General features: G+C 34.9%; 1 protein-coding gene across 1 annotated transcript in view; it reads left to right on the plus strand.

Moving 5' to 3' along the window:
* The window catches only part of LOC143249491 (lachesin-like), a 153,067-nt gene that overhangs the window by 116,822 nt on the left and 13,511 nt on the right, over positions 1 to 22,734 (plus strand). The window contains exons 6-8 of the mRNA XM_076499418.1: positions 9,120 to 9,410; positions 13,854 to 13,931; positions 17,515 to 17,595. Of these exons, the coding sequence (XP_076355533.1) occupies positions 9,120 to 9,410; positions 13,854 to 13,931; positions 17,515 to 17,595 (450 nt within the window). The remainder of the gene's footprint in view (positions 1 to 9,119; positions 9,411 to 13,853; positions 13,932 to 17,514; positions 17,596 to 22,734) is intronic.

Consider the following 22,734-nt stretch of genomic DNA (forward strand, 5'->3'; position numbering starts at 1 on the left):
CTTGATATAGTATTGTTATATTACCCTTGTTTTGTGCAATTTGCTCTCTTCTGGAAGGATTTGGTTTCTTTTGAATCTCACGCAACGCTACATGCACTAGCCGTCACTAATTTAACAGTGATAAACTAGAGGGAAGGCAACTAGTCAACACCATCCACTACCAACTCTTGGGCTAATTTTTAACAATGAATGCTGGGATTTATCATAGATTATAACCATAGGCCATCTTACCTATTGGACAAATTGGGCTATTGCCTGGGGTCCCCACACATGCAAGGGCCTCCAGTGATATGCCTTTTAATTTGCTTCTGAGTTTTCTTATTATTATTGGGCCCATTTACTAAATTTTGCCAGGGATTATGAAAAGACTAAGATTGCTCCTGATTATAACGCCCTCACAGCTAATAGGGCGAGCATGTACGATGACAGAGATTCAAAATTGCAACCAGCAAATTTTGAATCGAGCACTCTAGACCCCATGTTATACCACGCCTCTTCCAAAGTACGCTACATCGCAATTAATGTGTCGAACTACGAACCAAGTGGTATATGTTCGAGAAGTCATTTCACTAAATAAGTTTCACACTTTCAGTTGAGACGAGTTATGAAAGTAAGTCAATCCAAGATTAACATTAAAGAGTCTTTTGATGGTGAGTACTGTTTAATTGTAGCTCTTTCTCTGGTCAGTAATTCAAAAATCAGGAACTACTACACCGGAATCCTACGGGTTCTGACATGACTGTGCAGTTCGTATATGCATAAAATGTCATTCATGTTAAAGATTCTAATTCCTCTTCTATTCCCTGTGATTCTGTACTCACATCTTCCAACTTTTTAAATTCTTTTCCACACTATTAAAAAGTTGTTTATCTTTTAAATAATAATTCAATGTTCTCAACCCTCATAGAATTCACCAATTCACCACGATAAAGACAAACGTCACGTTCAACAACCACAATTATATGCAAACAAATTGCCTAAGCATGGGCAACCCAGTATCACCAGTTCTAGCCAATATTTTTATGACACAAGTTTAAACACAAGCAATTGACACAGCATTACATCCACCACTATATTGGTATAGATATGTACCGATGAGGGATTCACATCTACAGAACACACACTTAATTTTTTCAATCACATTAACTCTACACATCCCAGCATTAACTTCAAATGTGAACAGGAAGAAAGCAATTAAATATTATTTCTTAATCTCAAAATTACAAGAAACGATACACAATTTAAAACAGAAATCCACCAAAAAATCACCCATACTGGACTATACATTCCTTGGGACTCAGCACGTGAAACAAAACAAAAACTCAACATACTAAGACACCAAATAAACACTGCCATAAAATTATGCTCACCAGATGAAATTAACGACAAACTAGACAAAATAAAACAATACTTCATCAACATCATAAGTTTCCTCCACAAACCATAGAAAACATTATACGCACACACCTAAACAAAAAGCAAAATCAACTAACAAAAGTAAATATATCCCACGAATTAAAAATTCACGAAACCATGTACTGGTGTACACCATATATTCCCGACATAAGCAGAAAAATAACCAAGATTTGGCAAAAACTAGAAACAAAATATGACATTCCAGTTGGCCCGGCATGGCCAAGCGTGTTAAGGTGTGCGACTCGTAATCTGAGGGTCGCGGATTCGCATCCACGTCGCGCCAAACATGCTTGCCCTCCCAGCCGTGGGGGCGTTATAATGTGACGATCAATCCCACTATTCGTTGGTAAAAGAGTATCCCAAGAGCTGGCGGTGGGTGGTGATGACTAGCTGCCTTCCCTCTAGTCTTACACTGCTAAATTATAGACGGCTAGCACAGATAGCCTTCGAGTAGCTTTGTGTATGTTCTCAAATATACAGTAGTGTATATTTAGCAATAAACCCTCTTCAAAGAATATTTAAAACATTTTTATATTATAAAAAGACTGTTTTCAGTTCATGCTTAAGGTCTATTCATACAATCTCCACCAATATTTGTAGTCGTTTTGATAACCTCAATGTAGAACCGGGAGTTCTGGATGTATAACATCCATCTCATGATCATAGCACTGTCGATTTTGCACTTCTGGGTGTATTCAAAAGGTTAAAGATCTGTCTGGATGATAAGCTTCTTCCAAAGCAGTAATTCTGGAACTTATGGGTGGTAATTTATGATGATCAGACTCTCATTCAATCACAGATTATTTATTTTTCTATCCAACAGTTTTTTATATATCTTACAAGAAACAGCCCATATTCATGTTCTTGCAGAAATACTGCTCCAATTCCAACATGTGATGCGTCAGTCTGAACAATGAATGGTTTATTAAAGTCTAACACTCTAAGGATTAGTGAACTTTCTGACTTGAACTTCAACTCCTGGAATATGATTTGCTGTGATTATTCCCAGCTCACCTTGTACGGCTGGTCTTTATATTTCAGGTCAGTGAGCGGTGCAGCCACTTCAACATAGTTTGGTATGAGCTTTCTATAGTATCTCATGAATCCCAGGAAGAATCTGACTTGCTGCTTGATCTGCAGAGTTGATTCATCCTGTATGTAGGTTAACTTAATTTCTTTCATGACTATTTTCCCCCGGTGCCATACGAATAGATCTGTACATCTCATCTACATCCCATGATCTTAGATCCATCTGCACTCCATGGTCTTAGCCCTAATAGGTATTCATCTTCTATGACAAATTTTGCTGTCTTCTGGCCACACCTGCAACGTATATCTGTGCCACATTTGCTTTACCTATTAACACTCTTTTTTCTTGAAATATTAAACTTCTTCAATAGGTTGGCGTGGTATATCTTAGTCTTCCTAGCAATTTTTACATTGTAGTCCATTCTTTTTACCACTTCCTGCATTTCAGAAACGTTTTCCACTGTAGCATATTGGTAACAGAACTAGGGCCTTCTGTCTAATCTTGAAATGTCGATTCTTAATCTTCTTTTAATAAAAGTGATTCTGGCTAACTTGAGATGCATACAAGCCCTTTTTAATACCTGACAGTTCTCCTTCAAAATATATCTAAGATCTAACACATACCAGTATGTGTTCCTCACTTCTAATTCTTTTATTCCTGTCCACAGTTCTTTCAATATCTAATTTGGGTCTTATATGTTTATTTTGTACAGCTCAAAGGGTAAAACTCCTGTACTCTCTTGAGAGACTTCTTGATAAGCAAATGATATTGCCTGTAAGTACTTATCACAGTTACGTGGTGTCTCCTAACACGTTTTCAGCATGCTTCTTAATACTTCATTAACTCTCTCACAAACTACATTATATCTAGGGTTGTATAGGACGGCAGAGAGTTGCCTAGGACTAATGAATCTGAATATCTCTTGAATCAGTTCTTAGGTAAACTGAATCCCTTTGTCACTCAAGATTGCTTTTGGAAAACTTGCTCTGCAGAACACTTTCAGGAAGGCCTCTCTCTCCATTTCTATCTTCAGTAGTGCTATGGCTTCTGGGTAACATGTTGCACAGTCAGCTGCTGACAACACGTACCAGTTGCCCTTGTCAGGAAAAGTTGCTAGTAGTCAGATGAAATCTTCTGTTACTCTTGTGAATGGCTCTTTTATAAGAGTCATCTCACCCAAAAGCACATTTGCCACCGTCGCTCTAGGTACTCTCCTTTGGCAAATGTCACAGAGCCTGCAAAATCTGATCTCATCTTTGATGACCTTCAGAAAATGGAAGTTGCTATTGCTTCTATATATATGTAAAAACGGCTAAAATATATTTTTCTCTATAAGTGGGTTTTCTCGACATCACTGATCACTGCTATTGCTTCTGTCTGCCATCTTCTTTGCTCCCACAATTGACTCATGAGCAAATTTCATTACATGATTCCGGTATTCTCATGGTACTACTATAATTTGTTTAATTTTTCTGTAGACCTACTTTTATAGATATGGTATAGCCCTCCCTTCTGGTCTCCTATCCTGTAGGTCCCTTTCCCCTTGGTCTTGTGCCTGACTTTCTCCCAGGTGCTGTCACAATACTTCTGCAATAAGAAGTATTTTGTTTGTGCTTCATTCTCTTATCATTAATCTACATTCGCAATGTCATCCTTCGAGACTAGCAAAGGCTTGATGCCTTACTTGCTTTTCTTCTCTTGAGCTTAAGTGGTGATTACAGATATATTATCAGTCTTTTTCCTAGTTACTTTTAACTTCAACTACCTGCCAATCACCAAGTCATAGATAGATAACTTCGTACACATGGTCTCAGAGTCTCCCACATCTTTATTCTTGTTATAGGAAACTTTCTTACTGTCCCATCAATCAGTCTACACAAATGTACCTAAACTGGTTCTCACTGCTGCACCTAGTATCTTGTAGGACCTTCACTTTCTTGTCCTTAACATAACGTTCACCTGATGACATGTTGTGTTTCATTGGCACCTCTTGATGTTTGTCACATGCTTCAATTATCACTGGCACTTTTGATTCATTTGCTCACTTTAGGTGATAATCAATCATGTACCATATTATTATGATGATTGCACTTTTTTCTTGTGATCAATCTGACAAGTTGTCTCTGTTCTGATTCTTATCGAAGCAGTACCCATGGTGACATTCATTCTTTTCTTGTTTCTTACCAGCACCATCTTTGTTGGTAGCTCCAGCTGCTTATATAGACATTTCTGCTGCTGATTATTGACGACAGGCTTTCACTCACTCACAATGTTCTCTATTTTATGAAAAGCATAGCATTTCTTATTTCATTTGTTTCTTACATCTTTAACCTTTGGTCACATCCTTCTTCTGATCAGCCATCCCTGGACTGGACTTCAAGGAATTATTCTTGAATTTGCTTGTTAAAAGTTTTTCCTATAAAAAGGGGATTGAGATAGACTGGCTAGTTGTCTCTGTTCCAGTTCTAGCTTTAGGTGAATCTTTCATACCTCCACAGAAAAGTATTCATATCACCTTTCTGTTCATCAAATTTAGGCAGTGTGGTTAGGCTGGTTCTGACCTCACTGTCACTCTTATGTTCTCTGTCTTTCTGTTAGGTGAGATTGGTGGTCTAAATTTGTGTTCTTATTCTCACGATTTCCAGTCTCTCCGCTATCCCTCTTTCCTTCTTTTTATGAGCTTTGTTTTATTCTTACATTATTTTTATTTTTTCAGTATTTTTCTTCCTTCTCTACCTCTATTTCTCCTCTCTTTTCTGTTGATGCTCTATTCTCTCAAGTTTTTTGCTGTTTAACAAATTGACATAGATTGTTATCTTTGAGACCAAATCATTGGTCCCTCTTTACTTACTTTTCAAAGTCAGTTAACATGAATATATAGTGTGATTGTTAACAATACGATATTTTCACCACCTGTGCAACTGTGTGTATATAAACCTTTTTGCCACTGTTGTTCCTTTTTCTCTTTTATTGCCATTTACTATTGCAGATCCTGGCTGTCTCGCCACTGTCGAGTTTTGTAGGGCCGGATTCTTTACAGTATATATTTGTGATTTGTTTGCAATAACGTTCAACTATAAACAAACAGCAACACAATACACTTCTTTAAAAATAATATGTTAACAACAAGTCACACTTATATACAAATGTTTGTTAAAATGTTGGCTTTCACGGTTGTGTTCAGAGCTGCAATTAATTGTTTTCGTTTCGTCAAAATCCACACAGGTTTGTTCAGTTACTTTAAAACACAACTGGCAACACGAATTGTTTTTGTCGATAAATATTTTTGAGGTGTATTTATAATCGAGCAGAAGTTTAGAACTCTCCAAGCAATACTACATAATCTAATGCAATAATACTCAATTTAACCAACGAAAAACTCAAAAAGTTTTAGCAGCACGAAGCAATAATCTCACTATTGTAAACATTCCCTAATTCATAACAATAGAACATCACAACCTACAATTCATAAACAGTTACGTAAATAAACTTACTATAATATCGTTTCTAAAAATACGAAATGGTACACCCGTGCAACATAAACAATAATACTCACATTAAACATAAACCGAAACAGTCGTGTACATCTAACAGCTCGGAAGTGCTATTTCCAGTATAACAAACTTCCACGACTGTTGCAAAAACCATCTTAATCCACAAATCATGATAGGTCTTTCGCAAACCCTTTGTTGCACATGGATGTCGCTTTCCGATAAATAATCTAAAAGCACAAAAGTATATTCGTTCGAATCACATGTGTTAAATATTATAATTCATCTCATACGAGTCTCTGTTTAATATGTCAATATTACTATTTCAAAGGTTAATTACCAACAAGATTAATACACAATTTTCTTGCCCCAGCCTGGCCAGGTGATTAAGGCACTCGACTTATTATATGAGAGTCACGGGTTCGAATCCCAGTCACACCAAACATGCTTGCTTTTTCAGCTGTGGGAACGTTATAATGTGATGGTTAATCCCACTGTTCATTGGTAAAAGATAGCCTAAGAGTTGACGGTGGATGGTGATGACTAGCTGTTTTCACTCTAGTCTTACACTGGTAAATTAGGGACGGCTAGCTCAAATAGCTCTCGAGTAGCTTTGAGCAAAATTCAAAATAAACAAAACCACAATTTTCTTTCTTAACACAAACATATTTTGATATATAACCAACAATACGATTGGAAATAATGGATATTATAAATAACATTTTATGTACAAAATATTTTGTATACAAACAAAACTGAGTCTTCTATCTGGTTTGATATTGAATATTTTATCGACGGTTCACGACGAGCGAATTAATTTTATTTTGATACACAGGTACACTTCACTTGACGGAAAGCTATCTAGCTTTTTTATACGTGAGTTTTTCCCGACGAAAATATCTAATGTTTTCGTAGAAATACTAACGTCTCAAGTTAAACGATTTGTTATGTTCGAAATCGATAAATATTGCTGATCATATAATTGCAGTTTTTCCACTTACTAAGTGTTTATCACAGTTATAACTTCCGAAGTTTAAATTATACTAAATGTAGCAAACCAACAATGTTAAACTATCTCTAAGCGTGTCGGTTTATAAACTTTAAAGCAAAGTTCTTACACTTGAGAATATTCTACAAATTTAGATAATAGGTTTGATTGATTGTTTGTTTGGAATTAAGCACAAAGTTACTCAATGTGCTATCTGTGCTCTGCTCACTACGGATATCGAAACCTAGTGTCTAATGGTGTAAGTCCGCATAATTACCACTGTGCCACTGGAGGAACAATTTTAGAGAATAGGTGGTAATTCCGTAACCCATATTTAACAGCATAAGTTACATGTATTTCTAAATATATATTTAACTTAAAACATGCGCCCCCGCTAGTACAGCGGTATGTCTTCGGATTTGCAACGCTAAAATCGGGGGTTCGAGTCCTCTCGGTGGGCTCAGCAGATAGCCCGATGTGGCTTTGCTACAAGAAAACACAAAACTAAACTAAAACATACATCAACATTAAAATAAATACATAATAGTAAATCCGTTACATATGTATGGTATATGGTCGAGTAGTTGTACTTTGATTTTATTTACTTCGATTATCTTTTTTAGGAAGACAACTGTTGATTTCGAGAAGTAAATGGAAACTTGTGAACCTTTGTCAACTTGAAATCTAATGTTTATCGTTGTGTCAGTTGTTCCATAAGATGCGTTCGTCTTCTTCGCAATGGTTTTTTTTGCTGGAAAGCTTTTTATTCCTAATGGTAGTCTTTACTTTATTGATAAGGGATATTACCCGTACTGACTTGTGATGTACTTTTAGTGTCCATTGCTGTTCTAAACGCTCTGCTGTACCAATTTTTCTAATTTCATAAAGAACTCTGAAGACTGTCAACCAACTAATGATGTGTCTTTCTACAACATTTAACAATTTGCTATTGAAATATTTTTTCTCAAGTATATATCCTATAGCCAATTTCCATCCGGGTGATATTGCACTATTGAGTGACCGGAAATGTGTGGTAATTCAAGTTTATAGGTGGAAGACGTGTTAACACTGGAACCGAGTACATAATTAACCCTTTATAATAGCCTATCTTGTGTTAATATCTTAATATCAGTACTATATGCTATACTATCTTAATGTGGCAGTGTTTATAAGTGTGTTTGTTATTAAGCACGAAGTTACACATGGGAATTTTTTACTGTGCCGACTACCAATAAAAATATCCGGTTTTTAGTGTTATAAGCCTTTAAACTTATTGAACTGCTGGGGGACCAGATCGACAAAACGTAGATATTTCTATTAAAAGTTTCTTCTAAAATTATTAGGTTTTATGGCTGAATAATATTAGTTCGAGTAGATAGTATAAAATTTATTATCCTGATTAATACCTTGGTGGGGCATAAGCTAGTTATAGTATGCCCGGACTAGGAATTCGATAATTTATAGCTCTATCCCCGTTTCCGAAGAAAAGTTACAACAGCCTTTGAAAATATGTGTGTGTTCCATAAAACGACTGTTAAATCACACTATTTGTTCTAATAAGAATAATTCAATAGATGGCAATTGACAACGTTTCTTCTAGTCTCCTTCAAAGATTATAGAGGGCTCTGCGTGATAATTTTAGGTACAACAATAACGATTAAATCCACTGAGATGCAGTTATTCAACGAGATTTATTGGACTTGGCAAATCTTCCCGTTGGCTCAGTGATCAGTTTGATAACTTATGGCGTTAAAATTCGGGGTTCGATTCATCCGATGAACAAAGTCCAGATATCCCATCTTGGAGCTTTGCGCTTTTTAATTCCTTTTTTAATGCGCCGTACAGTAACCTAAATTAATTTAGGTAAAAAGGAAAGAAATCGTTAACATATTTATATAATCATTAAATAAAGACTCGCCCCTCAGTGGCACAGGAGTGTGGCTTTCAGACTTATAACGCTAGAAACCGTGTTTCGATACCAATGGTGGACAGATCAAACATAGTCCGTTACGTAGATTTGTGCTTAATTAGAAACAAACAAACGAAATCTTACCACAGATAAACTTAAATCAGAATTTAAATAAGATATCACATTTATTTGTGTTCAGACCAATTAAGCTTTTGTTTTTAATTGTTTTTACATCTTTATTAGTATAGCAGGAATATGTAAATGTGAATAACAATATTATTTTAGACTCGCCAGCAATAACTGTCCCTAATGGATACCTTGGGGCTGAACTGAAAACAACTGCTGTCTTGGCCTGCGTAATTGATTCATTTCCTTCTTCTCGTATCTACTGGGTTAAGGGAAACGGAACTGGTCTCAACTCAGGAAAGAAATATGACATCAGAGTGCGTCCTGCAGAGGAAAACAAGATTGAAGGCATTCTTAGGATCCATAACCTTCAAAAAATTGACCTAGGAGTTTATAAGTGTTTGGCCAAAAATCTCGTAGGAATAGCTGTAGCGGAAATCTATTTATATGGTTTGTTAATTCATTAAAAAGTTGTAAACTTTACCTCTATTCTTCAGAATGACTGATAGAAACGTCTTTATAAACATTTAAATGGATCATTGAATTATAATGTATTGTAATATTTACTAGCTACGAATTCATTTTTTCATTCCTACTTACCAGTTAATAGGAAATTTCAAAATATATTTCATTCCATCTTAATTCAGCTTAATCATTTGTTATCCAAGATTGAAGATTGTTGTACTCATGTAAAACCTACTTCTAAAACTGTATCGAACATTTTTATTTAATCAGTTCAACATTTGAAAGTTCATAAAAAGCCTTCACATGAATAAATATATTTTTATACACAACTAATTATCTTAAAGCAAACCAGAATCAAGCTTAACCATAAATAAAGGTAAAGTATTTTGTGTTTTATCTGTTTGTTTTGTTCAAATTCTGCGCTAAACTACGCGAGGGTTATATGCTCTAGCTGTCCCTAATTTAGCAGTGTAAGACTAGAAGAAAGTCACGACCGCTCACCGCCAAATCGTAGGCTACACCTTTATCAACAATTACTGGTATCGACCATCACATAATAACACCCCTCGGCTAAAAGAGCGAGTATACTTGGTGTAACGGGAATTTGAAACCGCGACCCTCATATTACGAGTCGCGCGCCCTAAATACTTGTCATGCCGGACCAGAATTTGATACACTTTCTGTTTTTAAAGGTATCAGGCCAAAGTATTATACATAATTAGGTAGAAAAAATAATCATATTCAGAAAAATAACGTGATAACCATGTTACTGCTACTTGTGTGAAGATTTTATTCAAACTTTCTGTATCTTTTAATAATGTCCCCCAGTGGCTCAGCAGTATGTCTGTGGACTTACAACGCTAAAAACCGGACTTCGATACCCGTGATGGACAGAACACATATAGCCCATTGTGTAGCTTTGTGCTTAATTCAAAACAACAACAACAACCTTTAACAATCTAAGCCTCATCTGCCCACACAGTGGATCAGTGGTAAGACTGAAGGAAGTACAATACTAAATATCGGGGATTGATACCGACGCTAGGCACAGCGTAGATCGCCCAGTATGTAGGTTTGTACGTAAAAACAAACAAACAGTACCTAATTATTTCTAATATGGCTAGTTATTTTTCAGTATCAAGTAGACAGTTTTCAGTTACACGTTACACGTTTATTAAACCAACTAGGTATTATATGATCTATTATTTAATTTCAAAATTATGGGCCTCAGTATCTCAACGGTAACTCTGCAACCTTACTACATTTTCGATCCCCGGATCAGGTAGAGTGCAGACAACCCATGTGCTTAACAGCTACCAAACTACTCAAAATTCAAGACAGTTATTACAGGTAGCCCTCACTGTAACATTAGGCAAATTTCAACAAACAAATGCCTTATGTTTATATTACAGATACCAGTTCTAAATCCATTCACACATAATGCCCGGCATGGCCAGATGGTTAAGGCACTCGATTCATAACCTGAGGGTTGCGGATTCGAATCCCCGTCACACCAAACATGCTCACCCTTTCAGCCGTGGAGGCGCTATAATGTTACGGTCAATCCCACTATTCGTTGATAAAAGAGTGGCCCAAGAGTTGGCAATGGGTGGTGATGACTAGCTCTCTTCCCTCTAGTCCTACACTGCTAAATTAGGGACGGCTAGCGCAGATAGCTCTCGTGTTGCTTTGCGCGAAATTCAAACAAACCAGACCATTCATACATGATGATAAATATGAAAAGAAACTTCGTGCTTGTTAGGTTTTAAAATATATAGCACTTTCTTAAAAGAGTATCTACAACTGTTTACTCTCTGTTCGATAGAAATAGAGTTATTCAGAATAAGTCCAGCTTTTGGAAGTATGAGTGAATTGCTTGAATAAGTCCGCTAAACTAAACGCTAAATGTGACCTATCATGTAAATATTAGGTTCTTGTGATAACATAACTCAAGCCAACTACTTATTTAAATTATCAGTTTATGACTAAACAATTTTACATAATATATTCTACGTGGCTTTCTACTTTAATATCAATTGATTTCATTTAATGTTAAGACAACATTTATTGAGAAACAGTATAAGCGGTCTTTACGGGAGCATTGAAAAAGTTTATAATACGGAAATGCATCTGGATGAATTGTAAAATTTAGTACAATTACCTTTTTATACAAAACGTTTAATGTCTATTATTCTAAACATCAACTGTAACTCTATTTATAAAGTTATGAATTGTGTATTTATGTACGACATATAACTTTGTGTATTTCACATTCAATTCTTATTCTTACTTTTTTACAAATACGACAATAAGTTTTCTAACTTTAAAAAATACCTTATCCCTTTAATTTTTTTTTCCAAACGTTCTTTTCCGGTTATGATTCTTATATTGAATACTATATGTTATTTATCTATATTGTATACTTTTTGGATCATGTTTCAGCTTCTCGTATTTTCGTCCCTCAGAGGGACGGTGGTGAGTCTTTAGACTTACAACGCTAGAATCAGGAGTTCGATTTCCCTCAATGGGCACAGCAAATAGCCAGATGTGGCCTTGATATAAGAACACACACACAATAGCCTTCTTCAAGAGCAACATACGCAATAAAAAATACAAACAAAAAGTTTTTTTTCGGACTTACAGAGGACTTTTCAATTTACGTAATCATGGTCTTGTATCACAAGTATTGATTTCAACTACGTAGGGTGAACACTTGAGCAAAGAACTTCTTGGTAAATAAAGAAACTTGACCATTATTTCACAAAACATGTTTATCCACTAACATTTCATTTACGTCCTAGAATATAGGTTAAAACAATATTGTATTATTGTCATATTATTAGTTTGGGGGATTGTAACGTCCAATAATTAACGTGTTGGACTGCGGATCCAAGGTTATATGGTTTGTACCCCTTTAATAAAATGGCCCGGTTGACCAGGTGGTTAGGGTGCTTGATTCATAATTTGAGGGTCGCGAGTTCAAATCTCCGTCCCACCAAACATGCTAATCCATTCAGCCGTGGGGGCGTTATAAAGTACAGTCAATCCCACTATTCATTGGTAAAAGAGAAGACTAAGAGTTGACGGTGGACGTTGATGACTAATTGTCTTTCCTATAATCTTTCACTGCTAACTCAGAAACGGCTAGCGCAGATAACTCTCAGGTAGCTAAGTGTTAAATTCAAAAACGTTTTTACTGCAAAAAAATCGCACTTCGTACTTTGGCGCCGTAGGTGTGATATAAGAAGAACAGTCTATTGGTTAACAATGAACGTAATTGACTGGTTGTTTTCCTTCTAGTATATAACTTCAAAATTAGACACGGCTTAGACATGTAGCCCTCGAACAGCTATGGACAAGTTCGACATTAAACAACTAATATTAGTAAATATTGTTTGTACTAGTGCTATCATATTCCGTTTAGTTATCTTTCCCAGATTCAGAAGTGTTTGAAGGATTTCAAGGATTCCCGCCGCATACAAGGAGGCATGGAACAATACCAGATATTAAACTATTAAGCACTTTATTTAGTCTACATGCATTATGTTCCAAAAAGTACTTCCAACCCCAAACAGTGACATAATCTGTAAACACATTTGTTAACAATAAAGGTTACGATCAGTTTTTAACTACCATTATAAAGGCCATAAACAAATATTAGGCTTATTGATAATTAGTTTCTAACGAATGGGATTTGTTAACCACATAAATGTATGATTTCGTCTATATATATATACATAAGTTAAAACTGCGTAAATAATGATAATGCCCATTGACTCAGATTTAAACAAATTACGTTCATAACCCCGTAGTTTTCAAGGGTACCTATTAATATTAAACTTAAGACCAAATTTCTAAACAAGCATATTATAGGAACCTACACAGTTACAAACGAATTAAGGCATGACATTGTTTGTTTGTTTGAAGTTAAGCATAAGGAAAGTAATAGACTAACTGTGCTCTACTCACCAAGGGTATCGAAACTCGGTTCCTGGCGTTGTAAATCCCACAGACATGCCGCTGTGCCACTGGGGGAGATAAGGCATAGCAGATGAGGTAATTTCAGCAATGGCCAAAATTCCTAGATTGACGTGCTACATTAGCCTTAATAGTTATATAGGAATTAAGGCACAACAGATAAATCAATAGGTTTGGTAAAATTAAAGGAACACTGCTTTCCTTGAAAAACATAATTTGTTTTCAAAAAGAAGAAAGGTAGAAACCGTAGTGCATATTATTTATATAAGCATGCTAAAATGTTGCTTGATATTGTTCGTTAATAAAGTTATTATGGCTCAATGTAGCATCTAAACTTCTTTCATTTATAAACTCTTATTAACCCTTATTCTTCATATATATTTTGTTTTTAAAAACTGCGGTGTAAATTATTGGATTTTAAATTACTTATATAATTCTGTTAATCTCTAGAATTACAGCAGACGACGACGACTACAACAACAACAACAAGCGAATCCTATTTTAGTCGTATCGTTACAACGCCTGAAGGTAAGTTGCTTCTTAACATTATTCATTTCCCACTGGTGAACGGTGGGTAAAACCCGCTTAACATACACGTTTTATTATTCAGATTAGTGACTTTATGAACAAAAGGTATTTTGATGATCTGAAATTACAAGTATCTTATATGTTCAATGCATGTAAGAAAGAACACGACTAACATTCGAATGTCAAATATGTCCAACAAAATTAACAGTGTGAAACAGCAAAAAGGACTAGAATTCACATAGAAAAATATATTAATTTACTCGGAGTATTAAGTATTTGTATCGAATCCCCATCACTCCAAACATGCTCGCCCTTTCAGCCATGGGTGCGTTATAATGTTACGGTCAATCCCACTATTTGTTGGTAAAAGAGTAGCCCAACAGTTGGCGATGGGTGGTGGTGATTAGCTACCTTCCCTCTTATCTTACACAGTAAAATTATGGAAAGCTAGTGCAAATAGCCCTCGTGTAGCTTTGCGCGAAATTCAAACCAAACCAGTATCTGTAATTCTCAAGCGTGCTTTTTTTTTTTTACATTAAAACATTTGGCAAACAGTTATTATTATGTTCTTCCTCTTTCTCCATATTTCTGGCTCCTACTTATTTTTTTCAGGACAGTTTGGTTTAATCTTTTTTTTAATTTCGCGCAAAGCTACGCTTGAGCTATCTGCGCTAGCCGTCTCTAGTTTATCAGTGCAAGACTAGAGGGAAAGCAGCTAGTCATCATCACCTATCGCCAACTCTTGGGCTACTCTTTTACCAACGAATAATGGGATTGACTGACACATTACAATGCCCTCACGGATGAAAGGGCGAGCATGTTTGGTGTGACGGGGACTCGAATCCCCGACAGAGATATAGAAAAAAATATCAGTTATATTTTACTCTCTCCTACATCGCCGACCTGTTCTATTTAGGGTTTTTCGTAATGAGAAATATATTTACATGAAATAATAAATACACTTACCTTCACTTTATCCTTTTCATGTCATCCTCTGGAACTTAAGATCAAACTATATTACCTTATAGTAAATTAAATTTCTGAAATAAAACTTTGTTAATAAAGTAAGGGTGCTGTCATAACTGATATTTAGTTTGAGTTCTACATTTACCATTCCATCTAATTAGCCCCCCAATGGCACAGCGGTATGTCTGCGGACTCACATCGCTTAAAACCGAATAGCCCATTGTGTAGCTTTGTGCTTAATTCTAAAGAAACAAATAAACAAACCATCTAAGTAATTCATTCGACTTATAACAAAGTTATTCTTATTGAAAGTTTCATTAAACACTTTGGGTTTCTCATTTACTCACAAGTACACGTATTATTTGGTCAATTTCACAAACATATACACACATATACAGCCTTTGAACCAGCTATAACAGTTACATGATCCATGAAAAAAATAAAAAAAGGAAATTTCACAATTTATTCATTGCAACGAAACTGTGTAATTTATGAGTGATACTCCAACACTGATATTTGACTGACATGATAAATAATAAAAACAGTGAAAATTTAATGTTAACTTTCTTGTCCTTTTCATTTGAGATTTTATTACTCGTGAAAGGGAAAGCTAACGTTCATGTTAATTAAAGTGCATTGTAGTCTTGGCAAAGCAAAACAACACGGGTGTTTTTAAGAATATTTATTACAAGTAACAAATGATACAATTACCACACAAAACAATGTGACTCGTTTCAAATTAGCCAATTTTAATCTAAGTTTCTTAACACATCCTTAAAAACTTTTATTAGTTAACTAATTTGATGAAAATAATCCCATTTCGCTTGTAAAGCAAATACGTTTAACTTGTTTTTTCGAGAGTGGAATTTAAAATGGTAAATTACTATTCTTGTTTCATTTTTCTTTTATCTTAACTTCCTTTGATGGTAAACTATTGAAACTTAATTATCACATAACTGTATAAAGTGAGTGTAAGTCAGTTTAAAACGTTAGGAAATTCAGACGCACAACACTGTTCTCTGTGTTTCAAACCACTAAAGTAGCTTAGTTTAATATTTTTCAATGATACATATTATATTAAAAATCCTAAAAAGGAAACAACAAGGGATAAAAATCTAAGTTACGTTCCGAGTATCAGCTGGTTTCATAACATCACAACGATCCCCCGCTAGTACAGCGATAAGTTTATGGATTTACAATCCTAAAATCAGGAGTTCGATTCCCCTCGGTTGGCTCAGCAGAGGGTCCGATGTGGCATTGCTATAAGAAAACATACACACAAACGCCACAACTCTATATTTCGTAAGTCCGCACGTGTCTAGAATATAGCTATATTTTTTGCAATCGACACTGATCACTAATATTTGACATATTGAATTTACTTAAGATTTAATAAAACTGTATTATACAAAGTAATACATCGGTTCTTGTCGTTTTATTATGGATATTGTTATTAATAATACAATTATAATTCATCGTTCACAAATTGCCAACTTTACTTAATGAGCACAGACAGACTCGAGAGCTATCTATGCTAGCCGTCCCTAATTTAGCAGTGTAAGACTAGAGGGAAGGCAGCTAGTCATCATCACCCACCGCCAACTCTTGGGCTACCTTTTTACCAACAAATAGTGGGATTGATCGTCACATTATAACGCCTCGGATTAGGAGTCGAACGCCTTAACACACTTGGCCATGCCGGGCCCCAGCGAAAAGATTAAAAGCTAGAGTTAGCTGTCCCTATGTCTCTCGTTCTCCCCTGGGTCAGCAGTAACAGCAGCAAGTTGAAGGATTTGCAACGCTAAAATACAGTGTTAGATTCCCAGCGGTGGATAAAACGCAGATAGCCCACTGTGTAGCTTTGCTCTAAAACAATCAAACTACATTCATACGCTAAAATGTCTCTAGAGGAATAGTTGTTTCTTGTTTTCTTTATGAATTTAGTAAGACATTTTTATTTGTAATACAGTCTTTCTTGTAAATTACAGTGACAAATTGTAATTAAACCTCTTAGCTTAGGAAAACATCTAATTCCCAAGAACACTTCGCGAACTGAGCACTTGGAGTGCAAAAGGTGGTTTCCTACATCAGCAACAGCAACTCATCTGCTTAGCTTCCCTACACATTTTCAGAATATCTCAATAACATAAAAGACCAGCCAAGCGAAGTTCCTTCAAAGCAATGTATTGGAAATTTGTCAATAAAATCCGTTTGGTTAAGAAGAACTACTTTTTCCATGTTGTAATATTACGTGAGCATTCTTGGACACAGATAGAAGATACTTATGATAAAGGTTTGGGGAAAGTTACGTATTCCAAGAGGAAATAACATATTTCAGTATTACTAGAAGATATAAATGGATGAAAATAAAGGTTATTGTAATAATGTCATAGTTATCAAAACACTGGGTCATTGAAATTATTCTCTAACTTTAACTTAGTGTTATTAGTTCAGATTGCACAGATGTACAAACGTTTAATAATCATTATCTCAGGTACCAAACAAACTTTTGAATGTAAAACGCTTTAAATAACCACCTAAATCAATAATTATGGCAAGGTATCGTTATAACACTTAAAATGTCCCAACATGACTAAAATTTGAACTATTTCTTTAGGTGGTCCAAAGAACATCAGTGATGATGATGATTCAACAGCCATAACAACAAAGTTAGGAACCCTTGAAGATGCTTCAATAGGTTGGTAGATTTTATCGTTTTACTCTCTAGTACTTCATAATTTCTGCGTATATTTCATGGGTAATTTCTCTTCGGCAAGAATTATTAGTTTTTTGTTGAAACGTTGACAGAGTTAGAAAGCTAACAATATATATTTTCATTAATGTTTGAAATTAATATTGTATAAGGTTTCAGTCACACATATATCATTTTCCATCCTTAATTACCAAGAAGTCACTGGTACTTTAATTCATTGTTTCGAAACCGTTTTCTTCATTTATATTTAATTTGTTAGCTATATTGTTATATCGATTACAGTAAAAAGACCTTATTAAAAATATATTATGTCAACCAGCAGTTCCATACAACTATATATATTTCTGAAAATGTAATAACGAAATATTCTTTATTATTATAATTGAGCTAATATGTTATTAATTAGCTATGTAATTTTCTGATCCAATAATAACAGAATAATTTGTCTTGAAATTAAGCACAAAGCTACATAGTTGGCTATCTGTGCTCTATCTACCACAGGTATCGAAACCTAGTTTCTAGCATTATAAGTCCGCAGATATTCCTCTGTGCCACTGGGAGGGGGGTGGCATTAAAAAATTGAAGGCCTGTAAATACAAAGAGGTACCTACAACAATCAGTAATATTGCTGTTAAATCCAGCTATTAAAATTAATTCAATTTTATAACATCACTGATTTATGATGATCAGTGACTTAAAACAAGTTCAAGTAGCCCGTGAAGCTTCGCCAAAATAACAAAATTTCATGTATTTGAGGTTTTATGTGTTACACATTGAAAATATGCAGAGCCTAAAGTGTGGGTTGACACACTTTGCAAGTCCTTTTGCACAATAAATGAACTCTGAAAAAAAACTATCATTCTGAAGAAATCTTACTTATTTTGGAAAGGAATTATTTTTAATTCTTCTTACCTAAATGAACTCACAAATCAGTCGCTACAAAATCGTTTAGAAATATTGTTTATTTTACACTTGTTTATAGAGTACTCGAATAAGTACCACATATCATCAAATAACACTTTAATAATAATATTTCTAAATTAGAAAGATTAGTAATTTGTTATTCAGAAGAACAAATAGTCCTTTAATTTTTAAGTAACACAAATTACATGTTGTTGTTTTTTTCAAAATATTAAGCTCGCTACCACACATCAATAAACAATATTTGGATGGATACTGTGTGAATTTTACGAACTTAAACTCATACAATCATTCTTGTGATTTTGGAAACCGTTTTTAATTCTACAACTGTGAACGCTACTGTATCTAATTATTAGTAATATGAAACTAACTATAAAGCACAGTTCAGTTTAAAATTTTGGTTACTTATTTATCTTTTCTAAATAATGCTGTATTGCTCTTTCCCATCAAGCAAAATCAATAATCGTGCAGATTCTTAATGTAGCAAAAACGAATGACATAAAGGTAATTCAAATATAATGTTTTTCATTGGCTTTAATCAGACGTCTCACACTTACTAGTTGCAATAGCGAAAGAAACCAAAAGTGCGGTAGTTTTATAATTCAAACGTTATGTATAATATGACTTTACTACAACCTTAAAACATACTTAATATCTTCAGAAGAATAAAACGCATGATTAATTTCACAGATCAAGTAGAAACTTTATTTGCTTTCACCAGATGGTGCCAGTAAGGCAAATGCAAAGTAAATATTTTTTTAAAAAGGAAAAGAATACTTTGATAGGAATAGGTAATTAAACACAAATATAAATTGGCTTTGTTTAGAAACCGATGTTCTGAAACACAAATTCAATGAGCAGACGAAGAAAGTCACATCTGAAAGAACACAACAACATTGCATATAGGCATAGGGGTGGCATAAAACAAACGTGAGCGCAAACGTATAGATTGCCTGCTATGGTCAGGAGGTTTAAGGCGTTTGACTCGTAATCTGAGAATCGCGGGTTCAAGTCACCGTCGCACCAAATATACTCGCCCTTTTAGCCGTGGGGGAGTTATAATGTTACGGTCAACTATTTATTGGTGAAAGAGTATCTCAAGAGCTGGTGGTGGGTGGTGATGACTAGCTACCTTCCTTCTACTCGTACAGTGCTAAATTAGAAACGGCTATTCAGATAGCGCTCGTGTAACTTTGCGCAAAATTCAAAAGCAAAGAAGCAAACGTATAGATTGTGTGAGAATAATACAACCTGAAGTTCTGCTAGTTCGTACACGCGAAGAATATATTTATGAAAACAAGAAACATAGATTGTACTTCGAATGATCTATATGTTTATCACGTAATACCATTAAAAACTATCCAATTATAATACTTAAGAAAAAATAACACACATTAATAATTATGTAACACGCGACACTAAAAATATTTCAATTTGCTGCTATCTACCTCGTTCTATCTTGTCTAAAGTCCGTCGTTGAAATGTACAGAAGGTATATTGAACATTTGGTGTGATTTACATTTATACTATTGTATTTGAAGTGAAATCAAATTTACTGTATTTCTATGTTGCTTTGCAGCGTCGTCTCTAATGTTTTTCATGTATATGTGTTTATGCAACTGACAAAGCCTCAGGTTATAAGGTTCTCGCATTACATTTATGTTTATAAACAAACCAATTTTCTGTCAGCCCCATATGTTACTAGTTGGCTAAATGTTGAAGACACTGGTCTTCTAGAACTTTTATCAGATTTTTACTTGTCTGACGCTGCATTCAATTCCCTCGACAAACCAGTAACACATGTTGTAACAGATTTACTGTTATACATTTATTTTAAAACATACGTTTGTTTCAGTTTTGTACGTATGACGTATATTATTGGACATGTATTGCGCAAGTCCCGCCTATTCTCTAAATTTGTAGAAGATTCTAGAGAACAAAGATCAACATTATATGTTTTGTTAACACATTAACATGTCTTCGAATGTTGTTTAACATTCGAGAATCTAACCTTAAAGTATATAAACCGACAGAGAGAATAGAATATTTTTTATTGCTACAGTCAGTATATTATAGGCCTCGAAAGCTATAATTGTGATAAACGCTTAGTAAAAACTTCAATTATTTGACGTTTATAAATTTCAAACTTTATAGCTTCAGTGAATTAACTTCGGACGTTAACATTTCTACGGGGACATTAAGTATCTCCATCAGTAAAAAGTCATTTTGTAAGCGGTGTGAGGCTAGCCAAGAAAAAACAGCTAGCAAGCTTAAGCGAGATGTAACAATATCAACTCAGAATTAATTTGTTCATCGTGAACGTAGATCATCAATAAAATATCCAGTTCTAGACCAGATAGTTTGTTTGTTTGTTTTTGAATTTCGCACAAAGCTACTCGAGGGCTATCTGTGCTAGCCGTCCCTAATTTAGAAGTGTAAGACTAGAGGGAAGGCAGCTAGTCATCACCACCCACCGCCAACTCTTCGGCTACTGTTTTACCAACGAATAGTGGGATTGACCGTAACATTATAACGCCCCCACGGCTGAAAGGGCGAGCATGTTTGGCGCGACGGGGATGCGAACCCGCGACTCTCAGATTACGTGTCGCACGCCTTAACACGCTTGGCCATGCCGGCCTTAGACCAGATAGAAGATTCAGTATAGTTTGTAAAACTCTTGTATATAAACCAGCATTTGTAACAACCATTATTATAAAATGTATTGTTATTTGTATATTAAATTATATTTGTGTTAAGAAAGAAAATTGTATGCATCAATCTTGTTGGCAAATATCCCAAATTTGATACATATCTAAATGAAAATTAAAAGTTCCGGCTATTTGAAATCATAATACGTAACGTACGTAACATAATAAATCGAATTGCTAACAATCTCAACAACAGAGATGACACAAAAAGATTAAACAACTATACTCAACACATCCTGGAAATTATACTTGTACATCAGTCCGCCTCAGTCACATGAGAGTTGTTTTCAAGAAAATGAAACTCTCACACACTTAAACAACGAACATACAGGACAGCTAAGAATATGTCGCAATGACGTTCACCACTTCCTTAATAATAGATGTTGAGGTCACATAATTAACGTTCTCTTCTATATGACAACTGCATATCTTCAATTTCGGTACATAACTAAATTCCTATATCTTATATATCACAGAAGTATGAGTTGTTATGATGATAAACTAATCACAGTTTTTGACCCACTTAACATAGGCCACTCCTGAAACCAAACAACCTTTAAAATAGAAATAAACTCGCAGACATGTAATCTCCCTACTGCATTCTAGTTCTTGTCTGCACAACAAACGAACATCCAAATGTACATTTAGGCCAGGACATAATTTTACATCCTTCTGAACACTACTCATCCCTCCTCTTCCAGGATCCAAAAGTTCAAGAAGGTAACAGACTACCATTTAAATAACGAACTGGATCTGGAAATGAGCACGTCTGATTAGTATTGTGAAGATATACGTCCTCATTTGGACGTAAGTCAATGGAGTACGAAGCATCCATGAAAGTTCAGACGCTGCTAAGTTAATCAAGTTATTCGCCACCATTCTTGTCAGTTTTAATGGGTGGTATTGGAGACTGGATTTGGGATTTTAGGAGCTATGACTTCTTTGGATACTGTTTTGGGGTAACTTTGGCTCTTGGTAGCTTTCCTAAATATAGTCATATTCTTTCATTTCTACGGACAACTTACTTCTTTCCTTAATAATTTCTTCATTCAGAACATTTTTAGCCGATAACTTATAGACAAGTATTTCCAATCATTAAAAGTTGAAGTTGAAAACTTCTTCTACCATATTGACATGATAATATTGTCATCCCCTTCAGATGTATCAGAGTTGTAAGAAGTCCTACTTTTGGATACAGTGCATTTAGAGAAGAGATAATAGTAAAATAAAAAAGTGATTGGCTCCAAAAGTTTTTTCACTTCCATTCTTACTTTTAAATTCAATCAGTTCGGTTTTGGTACTAAAATATACCCCTGACTTTAATCTTATTTAAGCAAATGAAGAGGCAAGATTAACAATTTTGTGTTCTAACAAGCTGAAAGTCCAGTACTCAGCAAAGAATAAATTAGAGAACATAATATGTCTTTATAGGAATAAATAACTATGATTTTAAATCTTTGTTTTGGTTTATTTGTAATTAGGCGCAAAGCTACTC

Source organism: Tachypleus tridentatus, chromosome 4, assembly GCF_004210375.1.
Source record: "Tachypleus tridentatus isolate NWPU-2018 chromosome 4, ASM421037v1, whole genome shotgun sequence".
Classification (NCBI taxonomy): domain Eukaryota; kingdom Metazoa; phylum Arthropoda; class Merostomata; order Xiphosura; family Limulidae; genus Tachypleus; species Tachypleus tridentatus.